Source organism: Thunnus albacares, chromosome 13 (assembly GCF_914725855.1).
Source record: "Thunnus albacares chromosome 13, fThuAlb1.1, whole genome shotgun sequence".
NCBI classification, from domain to species: domain Eukaryota; kingdom Metazoa; phylum Chordata; class Actinopteri; order Scombriformes; family Scombridae; genus Thunnus; species Thunnus albacares.
The window spans coordinates 6163141-6178075 of record NC_058118.1 but is presented as its reverse complement, the minus strand read 5'-3'; the positions used below and the strand labels follow the sequence as shown (position 1 = coordinate 6178075).

Sequence of the window (14935 nt, the reverse complement as noted above, 5' to 3'; positions counted from 1 at the left end):
CACTTATCACAGATATTATATTGCTCTCCTGGGATGTTAAGTGAATGATCGCTCCTAAGTACTGTCTATCCATCATTTCCAACAATAATCATAAGCCACAGAAGACTACCATAAAGCCAGAATGAATTTAGCTTTAAGTCAAAGGGAGCTGTGTGTTTCAGTATCACTGATTATGGTTATCATCATCATGTCTTGAAACCACATTTATGCTTTCCCTCTCCGTCCTGTTTGCAGGTGTTCTGCTCGACATTCAGCAGCATTACGGTGAAACAGACAGTAGCATCGGCTTGTTGCAAACAGGTAAGTCTCGTTTAATCTCATAATTACACGTGTGAAAAATCTCTGAATAACACCTAAACACATTCACTTCTGTCCTGTGACTTGGCAAATTACAATAATGACATTGATGTATTAAGGTGTTCTTTTTTAATCATAGGATTTAAATAAAAAACACGACATGATTTGTCAGATTTGTAAAAAACACAAAAATCAGCCCTGCCTCATATTTGTCTGCAAACATTCAACAAATCAGAGGCTGAAGTGAGGGAGTTCTGGGAGTAGCAGGGCAGGTCAATCGAAAGGAAAACAAAGTAGGGAGCCAGGCAGGCTGTTTTCCTGACAGCCTGCGTGCCGGAGTGTACCCGGAGTGCCTGCGCACTCTGGCTTAGGGCAGGGTTTCCTGCTCCAATCTAAACCCTAATGAATTCACCTTTTAGGGAGATACCTTGCAAAGCTCTCTTATTGGAGGACAGGACCCGGTCTTGTCTCCATGTGACCTCAGAATCATTCAAACACCAACAAACTTGCACACAAAGCACCATTGAGGGCAAGCAGGCAGGTTTGAGTTTGAGGGGAAAGAATACAGCCCAGTGTTTCCTCTTTCACTTGATGTTCTTAGGCTAACTTTGGGGTGAGCTGAATGGTGTGTTGAGGACAAAAATACCCTGCGGGAAAAAAGTCACTGTAGTAATTTCTGTTTGCTCTTCAATGAATAAGCCATTTCATCACCTCCAAATCTCATTTCCACTAAACGTCGACATAATATGAAGAATATACGTTTCACTGAAGTGACGTTTCTCTCAGTTCCTACTTTACACATTGTTTCTCTTTCATCTCCTTTATTATGTTTTTCTCATTCCTCTGGTAGCAGTATATAAAAAATTAACGTCAGTCTGAACTCAATTCCACATCAACTTTTTTTCATATGATGTCTGGAGTCAAATACTTTTTTAGGAGTCTTGCCCAAGCAAAGCATGAGGGTGAGCAAAGAGGCATCGTTTTTTTTCAATCATCAGTGTTCCTGCATTTATAAAAACATACTGACCTTTCCAGGTGTTGTCTGCTCTGACCAGCACCTTCTGCACCAGCAGATTCGTATGAAATCTTAACAAGAAACAGGAAGCTGTGAAGGGTGTTTGACTCTTAATTCTGTTTGGATTGGCTTATTATTTGGGTTATGCACACAGACAGACTGGCACAGACTCACACATACTTAAACACACGCGGTTTGTTAGTGGAGCGGCATATGTAGCTGATTTGCCCTCTGCACCGTCTGCATTTGCACTTCCCTGAGAGGCACCCAGCCGGCCAGGCTAAAAGCAGGTTTGCTGTGTGTTGCCTGGCCTGTCATGGTTTAGACTCCGCTTGGCCCCTGATCCCCAGACGACCTCTATCTCACAACGGCCTGAGGAATGCTGGCTGTCCGGGCCTTGAGCTGCGAGAGCGGGTGGGCACAGACAGGGAGCCTAGGTGTGAAGGGGAGGTTACAGGGCTGATGTAATGAGGGGTTGTTGGAGTGGAGGGTCTCAGTGTGTGCATGTATATGTTTACAGTAAGCACATGTCCCTTCCGGTTTCCCCACCCCCCGACTTCTGTCTCCAGAGGGAACAATCCTTGCCTCTGTGAGCACCTGCAGGCCAGGCCAGCTCTGCCTTCTTTCCTTCCTCGCTGCCTCTGTCCTGGCAGCTTCCGTCCACCTGGGAATGCAAACTGCCAACGTAGGTGTTTTACTGGCAGTAGGCGTTGCGTGCGCTGAGGCTTTCTCTCTTTCTCTGCTGCCAGGTCACCCTCACACCTTTAAAAAAAAAAAAAAAACACTGACCACATACTACAGGATCCAAGTCTAAGAAAAAAGAGAAGTCTGAGTCAGAATCCCTTTATGAACTCTGTTCTGGGTCCGTTTGAAGAATGGAGAGTTTTGACCCTTTTCTTTGGCTCTTTATCAAAACTACTGGAATAAAAAATTTCCCATATCTACAAGTAACTGACAAGTTGCTTACTTTTGGGAAATACTATCCTGATTGAGCACTAGAGGAGCCCCTGAAACCTGCAGCAGTGTTTGCATTTTGATTGCGCTGGAAAAAACGTCTATATTTTGTCTATTCTTGGCTCCTAAAATGTAATTTTATTGGAACAAGAAAAATCAGCCAGTGGCATTAGATGATATTATCTGTTTCCAATGAAAATCAACATGTTTTATGACTTTTGTTTATTATAGCATAGCAACATGTCCCTCCCTGGCTTGTTTTAAGAATCTGATCCTCATTTCTAGAAAAGAAGAAGTAGAATTATCTCACCGCATTGACAGTAAAATAAGAAAAATAAAGGGAGATTGAAGGGCTTGGTCAGATGAATGTTTCTTGCAGTGCGGTGATGTAAACTAGTGTTTACATGCTAAAGGACAACAAATGGAAAACACCCTGTGGTTAGCTCAGCCTCTACATAGCTTAGCCTCCACAGCACCAGTTATTTATGTTATTTGGCCACACTGACCCTGAAAGCAGCTTACACAATACAAACTGACAGAGGTATGTAGTCATTTCTATTGTGTATGCATGTGTATGCATGTGCGTCATTATTGCCCGAGGAATTGAGGCCTCAGCTCTCTGTGTAAGAGGATGAGGTGTGCATAGCTGTCAGTCAGGTTAAGGTAAAGGCATGTTGTTTGAGCCTGGAGCTCTCCGGCCCGTCCATCAGCATGCGGAGATGGTCTCACCTGAGCTCAGCAGACCTGTCAGAGCACCAGGATAGCCTGAGCTCAGCTCTCCCACTGGAAAAGACACGCCTCTGTGCTAATGGCTGTCAGGCAAGGTCCATCTGAAGTGAGTGACACTCACATGCAGCTGTGAACGGGACCCGTCCCGAGGGTATGGAGGGCACGGGAGGTTAATGGAAAAGAGAAAGAGGAGAGGGGGGTTCACCTGGATGGTATAACCTTTGGTTGAGGGGAGTTCTGAGCCCTTTTGTTCACCAGACTGAGAAATCTGAGAGAAGGCTTTCTTCTCCTGTTAACATGCTAAGGTTATTGTACTGAAAGTGCTTTGAGGCAAATCATGGAAAAAAAGGTCTTAATGGGATAAATTATCTCCTATAATGGAAGCTGGCATAGTTATTATCCTCTACTGATTTAGCATGGAAGCAGAGTTATTTGGATCAGTCAGGCTGGATGTACAGAGGGGAGGTAGCTTAATAAGGAGCCGGTGCTCAAAACAGCTCACAGACTGTCTGTGCCCTGTTCTGTGTGTGGCTGCCCACCTTGTCTGAAACGCGACACCCGCACACGCACACACACACACACACACACACCAACTGACAGCGCTCCAGTCTTTACATGGTGTCAGTTTGCCATTCAGCCAGTATGTGAGCTGTAAGGAATGAGGCCACAGGTGCTGTGTGAGACTTACGGCTTGAGCTCCGCTAACACATCAGACTTATAGCCACTGCACCCAAAAAAGCTCTAAGCCAAAACCGCCAGAAGTCAGCATTGTGCTTAGTAGAAATGAGCTCCGTATTTTTTTTGCCACTGAGGGTTTAATCCCATCCTGTAGCTAAGCTCATGCTGTAGCTGTGGCTGTTTGGAACCCATTATTTATTCAGGCCTAAAGTGAGTTGGGTTTATGGTCAGTGTCAATCAAAATTTTCTACTGTTGATAGGAAGCCTCTCTGATTTCCTTCTGCACAGTGGGAAGTTAAGCTATCAGTGCTTGATCAGCTGTTTTGGCCACTCACAGCTGCTCCTACTTTGTCTCTTGCCCTCGTTGGTATCCCTTGGTACCTCCTCTCTCTCTCTCTCTCTCTCACTCTCTCTCTCTCTCTCTCTCTCTCTCTCCCTCAGCAGTTTGGCAGCTGTCGTTGCCTTGTTGTCACTCCCACTGGCACCTTATAAGAGATATAAGAGATGAAGGGTAATGGAGGGGGACGAAAGAGCCACCTGTGACTTCCTCTCTCTGGCCACGCATGGCAGCAAGGTTTAATCTTCTGCACTATTGATTGCAAAAGTCAAATAATTGTATTGCGATGGTGTTCGCCGTCTCCCTCTCCTGCTGAGACGAGAATAGAATGATGACCTGAGGATGCATCGACATCACAGCGTGTGCGTGTGTGTGTGTGTGTCTCTATCTCAGGCTGTTTTTATAGGCCATGTCTCGGAGGAGGGCAGCTGTTGGGCGATGATTGGCACCCTGCTCCCCGTCCCCTTCCCCCTCACTTCCTGTCAACGACCAATAGCACTGCCGATGAGTGACTGCCAATCCAATCAGGATTTTAAGGCCAATTAAACAAGCATTTAGTTAACTCCCCTTTATCTGAATGTCCTATCAAATTCCTGATCGTCCGTTATTTCTAAGCACCACAGAAACTGCACAAAGGGGAAGTGGGAGTGTTGTAGTAGCGTCTCACAGGTTTGAAAATAGAACCTCTTATTTCATCATCCTCTTTTGGTCGTCATGGGAATGATCAAGCATTTATGGCAACAAAATTCATGGGGATATTTTCTCTTGCTCCTCTGAAAAAGAAGCTGAACACCAATCGATTGCCTGATGCCATGGGAGGCTGCTCCACTCTTTCTGCTCCGAGTGACATCAACAGATCAATTAGGAACACACACACACACACACACACACACACAACACACCCCTCCTAGTCAAGGACATGAGCTCGATTCATATAGGTCATACCTCAGCCAGACAAGGTCAAAGACAGGGCTACTGCTTACTTATTTGCTCTCATTCATCATTAAAAGAGTGTGTGTTTGTGTAGGTTATGCAGAGGAAATGTGCGTGTGTGCGTGTGTGTGTATGTGTGTGTGTGTAAGCTGTAGTTTTCGTATCCCATTAGTCCCAATAACAAGGGTAGCATACAAGAACACAAACACAGACAAGTGGGGTCCTCTGTCATTTCAGCCACAGCTTGTCATTAAATTGGCTGCCCCTGTAGTTACTGCAGGAAAATGGCAGGAAAGAAAAACTCTTCGCCCTGCACTCAAGTGATCTGCTGGATTTCCCCCCGGTGCCATGTCACTAGCCACAGGAAAGTATCTCTACATTTTTATTAACGCCGCAGCTTGGATAGCAGTCTGAACCTTCACTGACTGCACATCTCACTACTGTTTCTTGTTTTTTAGAAAAGCGCAAGCACCTTTCTCTATTCTTACCATATGTGTTTGCCTCTAATATGTGCTTTTAATGTGCAAAAGATGATGTTCCAGTGCACTCCTCCTGTCAGCCGGCCTGGTATTTGTAGCAGCGTGTAATTCTCCCCAGCTGCAGCTCTCACACTGAGCAGGTAGTGGAGTGATCTGCTGCAGCTGCGGTGACAAGCATAAGCTATCAGCTCTCAGAGTAGCTCAAGCATTGAATAAAATAAGAAGGGTTTAAGCTGGCATTTGGTAGCGCTCGACGGCAGCTTCTGCAGGAATTAGCTGCCAAGTTTGTCAGAAACGGGCGAGAAAGTGCAGCACGGGTATTTCCCAGACTGCATGTGGTGTTTATCGAACAGCAGCCAACAGATTGGTAATCCAACACTGGTGAAGTCTGAACGGAGAGGTTTCGCAGAGAATTAGCGGCCATCAGAAATGTGAGGAATGCAGAAATGTTGGGTGCGCCATATGAAGGGGAATCCAGGAGGGAGAGACGTGATGTATGAGAACATCTGAGTTAATGTAAGACACATTGGTCGGCTCTAGTGTCCTGCTCAAGCCAAAGTTATGTGCCACACCCTCCACAGGCAGTCCCATTAATCATTAGATGAAGAAGAAACAAACCTGCCGCTCCCAGCAGAACCGCACACCTGAGAGAAAACAGAGCACGATGCTGCCACGGAGCACGGGACACTGCTGATGACTTTTTGTTTCCTTATTCCACTATAAAACCATTTTCAGTCAGCAGTGATAAGGTCAAGATAATAAAATACATGTGACTTATTAGCTCTTATTCCAACCTTTGTAGTAGTGTATATTGATTTTCTTATTTCATCTGAATATCGTAGCGAACAGGCAGCGAGAAGAGTTAATTACTCCATATGGATACACAGCGGCCTTTTATGAGGCCCAGATCTCCAGTAAACAGTATTAGATTTAGTGTTGTGTTAAATATAAAACATCAGAGACTGTGAAAACCTCCAGGCTGCATTCTATTAAACAAATACACGCTAGTAAGCCTCCACAGCCACAATAGTAGGAAAATTACCATGCCATTTCAACCTCTGTATTACTATAATTGTACATTTGCATTATAATGATGAATTGTCAAATGTAATACCATACTATAATATGAGTAATCCTAAATGAAATACTCAACAATGTTGCAGGGAGAAGAGCTGTGCTACCAAAAACTTCCTTTTCTTTCCCCTCTCTCACATGTTCATGCTGTTATTTGAATATTTTGCCATCTCTTCCTTCTTGGAAACAGTGAGGATTCATTTACCTGTAAACTTCAGAAATTCATGAAGTGTTGCTTCACATGTCCCAGTGGAATGCTTCAGGTACTTTTCTGCGTGAACCTGATCAGTTTGAATCTTCGGTTTTTGTAGAGACAGCAGCCTCTAATACCAATAAGTACCACAAAGTTTACGAAAAGGTAAAAAAAAGCTAAACGAGGATCTAGTTTCGCCACTAATTTAATTATCAGGCAGCAGCTCATACACAGTAGTGACAGTCCAACACTGTGGACAGATTCATTTATTTGGCAGCTTTTGCCCGTGTGTCCATAACTGTCCACACATCTCTGATATCTGTTGCAGAGTGAAACTTTTATGTATTATTTATGGTGTTATATTCCTTTTCTGGTTTCAGTGGCTGACATGTTCCGTCTGTGTGTGACAAGATCCTTGACAGCGGTATGCAGGGTTGGGTTACCTGCTTTATTTTCACAGCATCGTCAGTGTCTTCTACACAACATTCAAACTAGAAAACGGGTTTATAAGTGTTGTTCTCACATTGTATCAAAAGACTCAAGTATTGTCTTTAAGGTGAGTCACCAAGATGCCGTGGTGACAACACACGTCACCCAAAAAGAGCAACAGCAAAATCTCATGACTGAATGGTTCTGCCCAACAATGCTCTGTTGAAGCAGTAATTTGTGTGATTGACATATTTTCTGTGAAACATATCAATAGCACTCCATTCCTACGCAACTGAGCACAATAGATTAGTTCATCTGTATCATAATAGAGGTCATAATAGCCAAGACTTGAGAATTTCTTAAACTGAGCCAATACCAGAGCGAGGACAGACTCATAAAGCTGTTTTTACTGACTAACAGATATTACTCATCCGTAGTTTACTCTCCATACAAACGCCTCCGGTTGCAGCAAGCAGATAACCTTTGTAATGACTGAAAAGGCAGAGGCACAAAGGTGGAGGAGAGTCAACAGGCACTGGAGAGGGAGGCTGTATTTATGGAAGTGTTTGCAATGTGATGAGCGCTGACACCTAGACACACACCTCGTCCGCAGCGAACAGGTCAAAGTGGCACTCGGCGGGGCTGTAAATGGCACTGAATGACAACGCCTGGCCTGCAGACATGTACAGACCTGCGGATAGGATGTGCTTCTCCTATTCCTCTAATTCTGTCTCTGGCAGCTGACAGACATTCAGATTCCTCGAACTGCTGTCCCTCGGTTAGACTGTCTGTCCTGACTGTCAGATTTCACAGCTGTAAAGATGACAGTGCCATCAGTTACTGTGGGAAATACCCACATTGCAAACCTGGAAAAAAAAGATGACAGGAAAGTAGGAATGAGCTGTGACCTTTCCTTTAGGGGGTAAAGAACATAATGATGTGATTTATTACTGTATGTTATTTTGCACCCCATGTAGGTAACAAGTTCTGTGGGATATTGCTGTTTTGTCTCTGTTAAGCTTCTAGTTGTGATGCATTTTCATTTTCAATAACCTAAAGAATCAAATGTGAGTCTGAAATAGTTTTTCCTATTTTTGTTTTTCTGCTACTGCAGCACAAAGTTGCTCTGTGCCATTCGATTTCTATATTAAATAAAAAGCTGATTTTATTACCAAGGAGGAGCACTTGAAGCTGTGACCGATCATATTTTCTTCAAAAAGTCTGATCTCAGAGGTAGGGGTTTAAAGGCAGCACTTGAAAGCAACATAATACTTTCTGTGTGTATCTGCATTTGTGCCGTAATGTATTTTTGTTCCTTTCAGCGCCTTCATTTCCACTTTTTCAAACTAAACCAATCACCTTCAAGAGAAATGTGAATTATCCCACATATAACCAGACGATTGCCTCGATGCTTTTCTGTTAAAAAAAAAAAAAAAAAAAAGGATCAAATGGGCTGCCGAGCTTTTGGTATCCCACAGCCGGATGCAAAGCCTCACAGGTGCTCTCTTCAGGGGAAACTAGTGTTTCATAGGGAAATGCATCTGCACAGCTTCAGTGAATATCAATCGCATACACACGTACACACATTCATACTGTATAAACATACGTGCGTCTGCATCTCCTCCTCATACTCTATTCACAGTGGCATTGAATCATAGGGGGTGAGTCATCCTAAGAGGTATTGTTGTTCCACTGGCCAATCAAAGCGAAAGCTGGATGTCCAATGTCTCTAGTCTCCCTCTGTGTGTGGCAAGAGAAGAGTGTGCGTGTGTGTGTGTGTTTGTGTGAGCAGTCTGCCAGTGGGGGTAGCAGCTTGATCCATTGTGTTCAGTTTCTGAGTAGAGTTATATTCGGTGTCATTACTTTCTGTTTCCACCAAACAGCAAGCTTTCTGACAAGCTCTACTGGATATTTCTACACACTGATGTTTAGGGTGTGCCATGCCACTCTTTTTAAATGCTTACATTTTTAGCTATTTTACTGTCTTGCACAAAGAACTTTCCAACATCAGACTACCTAACTGAACTATGAGGAAGAGGCCTCGTTAGATGGACCAATTTAAATTAATTTTTAGCGGATGAGGCTTCAAAGATAAAAAGTCTTGGGTACCAACTCACCATGCAACATATTTCATAAAGTGCTAAGGGGTTCATAAGGTGCTACTAATGTCAAGGAGAATAAATGATGATGATGTTAATAAAGGATGATAAATGATAAAGCCAGGACTCACTGACATTCACCATACCATTTATAACTGCAGACTTGATGGCGTATTAAGTGAAAATCCGTCATTAGTGAAAAGTGAAGAGTTGTTCCATTTGAAAATAAGAGTTTTAAATAACACAGAGCCATTAGTAAATGTTTTTTGCCTGAGGATGGCTCTGTGTGTTACATCACCATGCTGGGAAACAACACTAGTAAGTAAGTATGTAAGTAGGAAGTAAGTAAATACATTTGACTTTTCTCTGGTCTAGTGTTCTGAGGTATGAACGAGGTAACCAGCGGACAGGTACAGTGTGACTCACCTGCGTCACGGTAACACGGTAATGTTAAACTTAAATACCTGACTCCAGTGTTTCCAGTGTCTCTACCTGTTCTTGTGTCAGTGTTCACAGCTATTCTTGTGTCATGGAATGTCCTAAGTCTGTGGTAATTGATGCAATTTGCTTGCTTAAGAGACTTTGAGAAATATGCACAGCATCTCATCTTGCAATTTGAATAACATCAGAACAGGATTGGCACTCTTATGTGAAGCATATCCGGTATACGACTGAAATTAGAATTCAGTGCACTCTATGTAGAAAAGATGTAGTTAATTCAGACTGCTGCTCTATTGTGTCAGAAGTAAACAAAGAGTTCAACAGACTTTTTGCTTTCAGCTCTGGTTACAAAGAGAAGATATAGAAACAATATATAGAAATAATGATTAATTCATCTATTCTATAGAGGCTTTAAAATTCAAAACCACTTCTACTACACGGGTCTCAAAGGGTTCCCTGCAGTTAGATGTGGAAACATTAATAACAACACAGTCTCTATATTCACCGCATGGCTGTGTGCATCATTATTATATAATATAATAATTTAGTTGCAAATGTCCTTGCCATTAATTAACAGAACAACCTTGCTTTCTTTACTGTTGGAGAAAACTTACGCTGCTGGTGTGGAATTGACAATTACTCACCGTCTAAGAGGAGGGAGATATAAGGTAAACAATGGTTTTAAAAGAAAGGAATCTGTGTTTCTTAAGCTGATAGAGCAAATGGCAAAAGGGCAAATGTTACATAAGCCTAATGATAAAGGCAGGATGTCAGGCAGAGCTGATACTGTAAGGCTTGTTTGAGTTGCTTTTGAGTCTACGGTTGAGTCACTTCCCGTGGAGAGAGATGTCTATATAACCATCGTAATTATACACCAACTGTGAATAATTCAAATAAAAGTTTAATAAATAATATAATAAAAGTTTTTTAAAAAGTTTGTCCTATCTGTTACATAGAAAGATCACACTTTCTTAGCATTTATTATTTTCTTTTTTCTGTAGGAATCTCAATTAATCAGTCAAATTTGAAACTGAAACTTCAAACAGAAGAGGTTCAGTTATGAAAGGTGAAAAACACTGAAAATGCAGTTGAAGTCAAGTCTATTTTTATTTGTATAGCCCATTATCACAAATCACAAATTTGCCTCAGGGGGCTTTACAGTCTGTACAGCAAGTTCTCTATCCTTAGACCCTCAATTCAAATAAGGAAAAACTACCTCAAACAATGGAAGAAAGCAGCAGAGGAGGGATCCCTCTCACGGGACAGACAGACTTGGAATAGAAGTGTGTTCAGAATAGACCAAGGAAGCCAAATTACAGAAATACAGCATGGAAAATTGTTTTAAATAAAAAAGTCTGAAGAAGTAGTCAAAGCTGAGCATTGTTCTACAAACGAGGTTGTGAAAGCTGTTCCTCCCTTTTGGTCCGCGGTGTAAACGTCCACAGTGTATATCCGTGGTGTTCGATCCAAACATCAACTCATCGCCGTTTGGTTTTTCCTACTGCATCTTTGTTACATACTGTATGCACTTTATTTAATGAGAGATTGCCATCTTTGGTGATGTGCCAGGGCTTATCTCCGACGGCACTTGGAGATCACACAAACATGTGGGCTCATGGTTTCCACTGCATAAACAAGAATAAAGAGAGAGACAATGGTGTGGTAGCTGAGGAATGTGACTTACGTGGACAGGCAGCATTTTATTTTTCATATTCAAAAGCTGTTTATTGTATGTCAATCAAACCTTTACACCCCTAGTGAACAGCCTGTTCGACAAGGCCATTTAAGGTGTTTAAGACCGCATATTGACACACATCCTCTGCAGATTGAGTTATGAATCAATTGAACTTGTGCCATTGGGGTTTGCAATTCACACTGCCTGCACTGAGAATTTGGGTGTGACCATGCTTCTGTGGAGACTTATTGTTAGTCATGGTTTGTTTGTCCTCCCTACGGTGTCTTGAAATAGACTGAACACATTTATTTTCTTGTCAATGTGTCCACGCTTGTTAATGGAGCCAAACAGTTGGTCTGCATTGCAGATTATGCTGCATGGGTAACATTCAGTCTTCTGCAGACGGTGAACTGAATGATGTGATAATGTTTTTGAGTGTTAGTTTATTTTTAAAAAGATCATAACAGATCCGTCAAAATGAGCTGCACTAGAGGGAGGAAATCGCTGTTTCCGAGCATGACAGATTTCTCTATGTGAGCCTCTGAAGGTTTGCAGCCTTCGATGGAGACTGACACGGGAACAGTGTGAGCGTTTCATAGACAGTCTTTGTAGTGATGGAGCATTTCCTGGGAGCAGATGAGCCTCCACAAAGGTTACTCCTGCATCCGGTCTTAGTGACACTACGGGTTTTATATTTAATGCAGATTATCCTTCTATCTATATATGCACTAATATATTTAGTGTAACACAGGATTAATTACATCAAAATGACGCCATGACAGTTTCCTGTTGATTTTTATAGAATGAAAGGAATCATGTGTTTCCTTTGTGAATCCATGTTATACTGTATATCGTATTGTGCAGCACAGGAAATATGTCTTATTGGCACTGCACGTTTCAAATACGTCAGTCTCTTGTAGATCTACAGTACATATTAGGTCACAGACATCCTTGTTGTTGTCACTTCTCATTGCTGACCCTGATTGGAAAGAATCTGAAACTAAAGCTCCCTGATTCTGTGGAAAGGTGTATCTGATTATTTCTTAAAATAACAACCCGACTTATTCCCCTGTGCCTCGTGTCAAGTAAATAAAGCATCTGCTTGCAACTCAAGTGTGGTAGTAATTCATCACCATATTCATCTGTTAGAGTTCAAAGCAGCTTTGTGAGAAAATGTTTATCTGGCAGTCACTGCACACTTACTCTGTTGGGCTGCTCAGTCGACATGAATGTTGGATCCAAATTGTGCTTTTTCTAGAAATAGTATAGACATTTGTTTGGATTTTGTTCATACAGAGTTTTATACCAAGGAGTAGGTGCTATCTCCTCGTTAGCTTTTGCTTACACTGAAGCTAAACATACACCAACCATGCAAGATATTAGACCAATATAAACATGAGGCTCCTTTCCCTCACTCAGCAGCAAGGTTAGCATTAAATAACTGTGAACACACAGTCAAGACCTGAGTTCGTTCCCATGTGCTGACACTGCTAAAACGTGATAATGAACCATGAGAAAATGCCGTAGCTTATCCACAAATCACAAAATAACATGAAATAAAGACACACAGAGCGATGGTGATGTGTGGTCCCACTAATGACTTAAAATAGGCCAGTTAATGATGTGAGGATATGTATTTCTGGCCCCTGGCTTTTAAAATCCACGAGGACCAGCTGGTGGTGTATGATTGTGGACCTCTCCCCACTCTTATCTACCGCATGCACTGCAGAACACCCCGCTCTATGTGTGTTTGTGCGTGTGTTTTTGTGTGCGTGTGTGCATGCATGGGTTTCTCCAGCGGTGCTGTGGCTGCAGGGTGAGTTGGTAAAGCTCTTTAGAGAGCCGGACCTGCACAGAGCAGTCATCAGAGTCATTTAACGTTGCACAATAGACCTGCAGCACTTAGCAATATAAATGCTCATGATGGAGGCTGCAGAAAGAGAGAGAAGGAGGGAAATGCAGGCAAAATGAGGGAGACAAGGTGGGAGAGATACAGTTATCCCAGGACATTTGAAAACTGCAAATGTAATTGATTCATTCATTAGTAATAGTGCAAATTAGTTTTAAATTAGATTTTAAATTACATTTCATTATGATGTGGGATTTTTTTTCTCAAAATGACATAGTGAGGTCACACACAGAATAACACCTGCATTTTACCGAGATGGAGGCATTCCAGTGTTTTGCAGGAAATATCAGTTAAACAGAAAGTCTAGCCAGCAGTTTTGATTTTATACCCATTGATGTATTCTTATAATATTAATTTCTGTCTTTAGACATAATAATTTCATAGAGTTGTGAATCTTTTTTAAACAAAAGCTGCCTCAAACAATAAATGCAAAGGTTCATCAATTTAATGGACGTGCTTTTTGTGAAATAATAATAGTTAGTTAGTTAATAGAGTAACAGACGGCCGGAGTTTTCATTTTTCCTTTGTGATGGTGTTAAAATCTCATTTTCATTTGCCAGGTTAGAAAATGAGCCAGTGGTTGTTTAAGAATTTATTGAATATCACATAAATGCATGAATCACTGGCACTCTGATTGCACTACATATCAGTATATCTGTTTTCATTCTCAGGCTGATCATCGGTACCTTTGAAATGAACTAGTCTTTTGATAAAATCATATCTTATTGGTTGAATGCAGCTTTATAAGAATGAGTACTGACAGAAGAACTTCATCTCACATTCTTTCAGAACTATATTCTATTTGATGTGTTTTTATGTGCATGTTGCTGCTTAGTTTTTACAGGTTTTTCCACCCTTTGTTTCATTTTCAAGTCATTTTCAAACAAAACACGCACTGATTGTTACGCATACTGCAGTGCAGTGCATAGTGAACTTAACTAGCTGCCCAAAGAGAGTTCATGCAAATACCTGCAACAAAGTAACATAACATGATTGTTTTTACTCTTCTTTGCAGTTACTTTTCCCAAAATAAGGTTACAAAAGGACATATTTTTCTTTTTATTATACAATAACATCACATTGTTCATAACTACAGTTACGTTATAATCTGATTTCTGTCCCTTATCCTGTTGGTTGGCCTCAGCAGCTGTGGGACTGGGATGCCCATGTCTTATATAACACCCCCCTCCTCTCTTTTCCCTCTCATCTCCTCTCCTCCCTTCCTCTTCTGTATGTTTATGCTGATGATATGTCAAAACACTCCAGCCTGCCTCCCGAGCTCCCCTTGCTGCTGTCAAGAGTAACATCTCTGCCCTTTCTCCTCTGCAAAGACACAAAACTCAGTTTGAGAGCATTAAAAATTCACATCTGTTTGGGTTGGTCCTCCTCATAAATATTGACTAAAAGCTCTGAGAATGAGGCGTAGTTGTCCAGTCAGCAGTGGGGCAATTAGGCGAACACATTTTAAAGCACTTGTGTTCCTTTCACCAGGACATAAGTTCAGTTGTAAGAAATTAAGATGGAGGAATTATTTATGGCCTGACAGCCACTGCGGTCCTCTCCCTAGAATGCAGTGTGAAAGAATCAGTGCTCGTGTGTGATATGCTGCTATTAATTGTCCCTGACATGTTTTATTACTGACTTTTTCCTCCACCACATTTTAGATAAGTATGATATAAACAAACTGACAACA

The 14935-nt window shown here is 41.8% G+C and overlaps 1 protein-coding gene across 1 annotated transcript in view; it reads left to right on the top strand.

Moving 5' to 3' along the window:
- spns2 (spinster homolog 2 (Drosophila)) overlaps positions 1 to 14935 on the top strand; it is a 68001-nt gene that overhangs the window by 20226 nt on the left and 32840 nt on the right. Inside the window, exon 2 of the mRNA XM_044370199.1 lies at positions 235 to 300. Within this exon, the coding sequence (XP_044226134.1) occupies positions 235 to 300 (66 nt within the window). The remainder of the gene's footprint in view (positions 1 to 234; positions 301 to 14935) is intronic.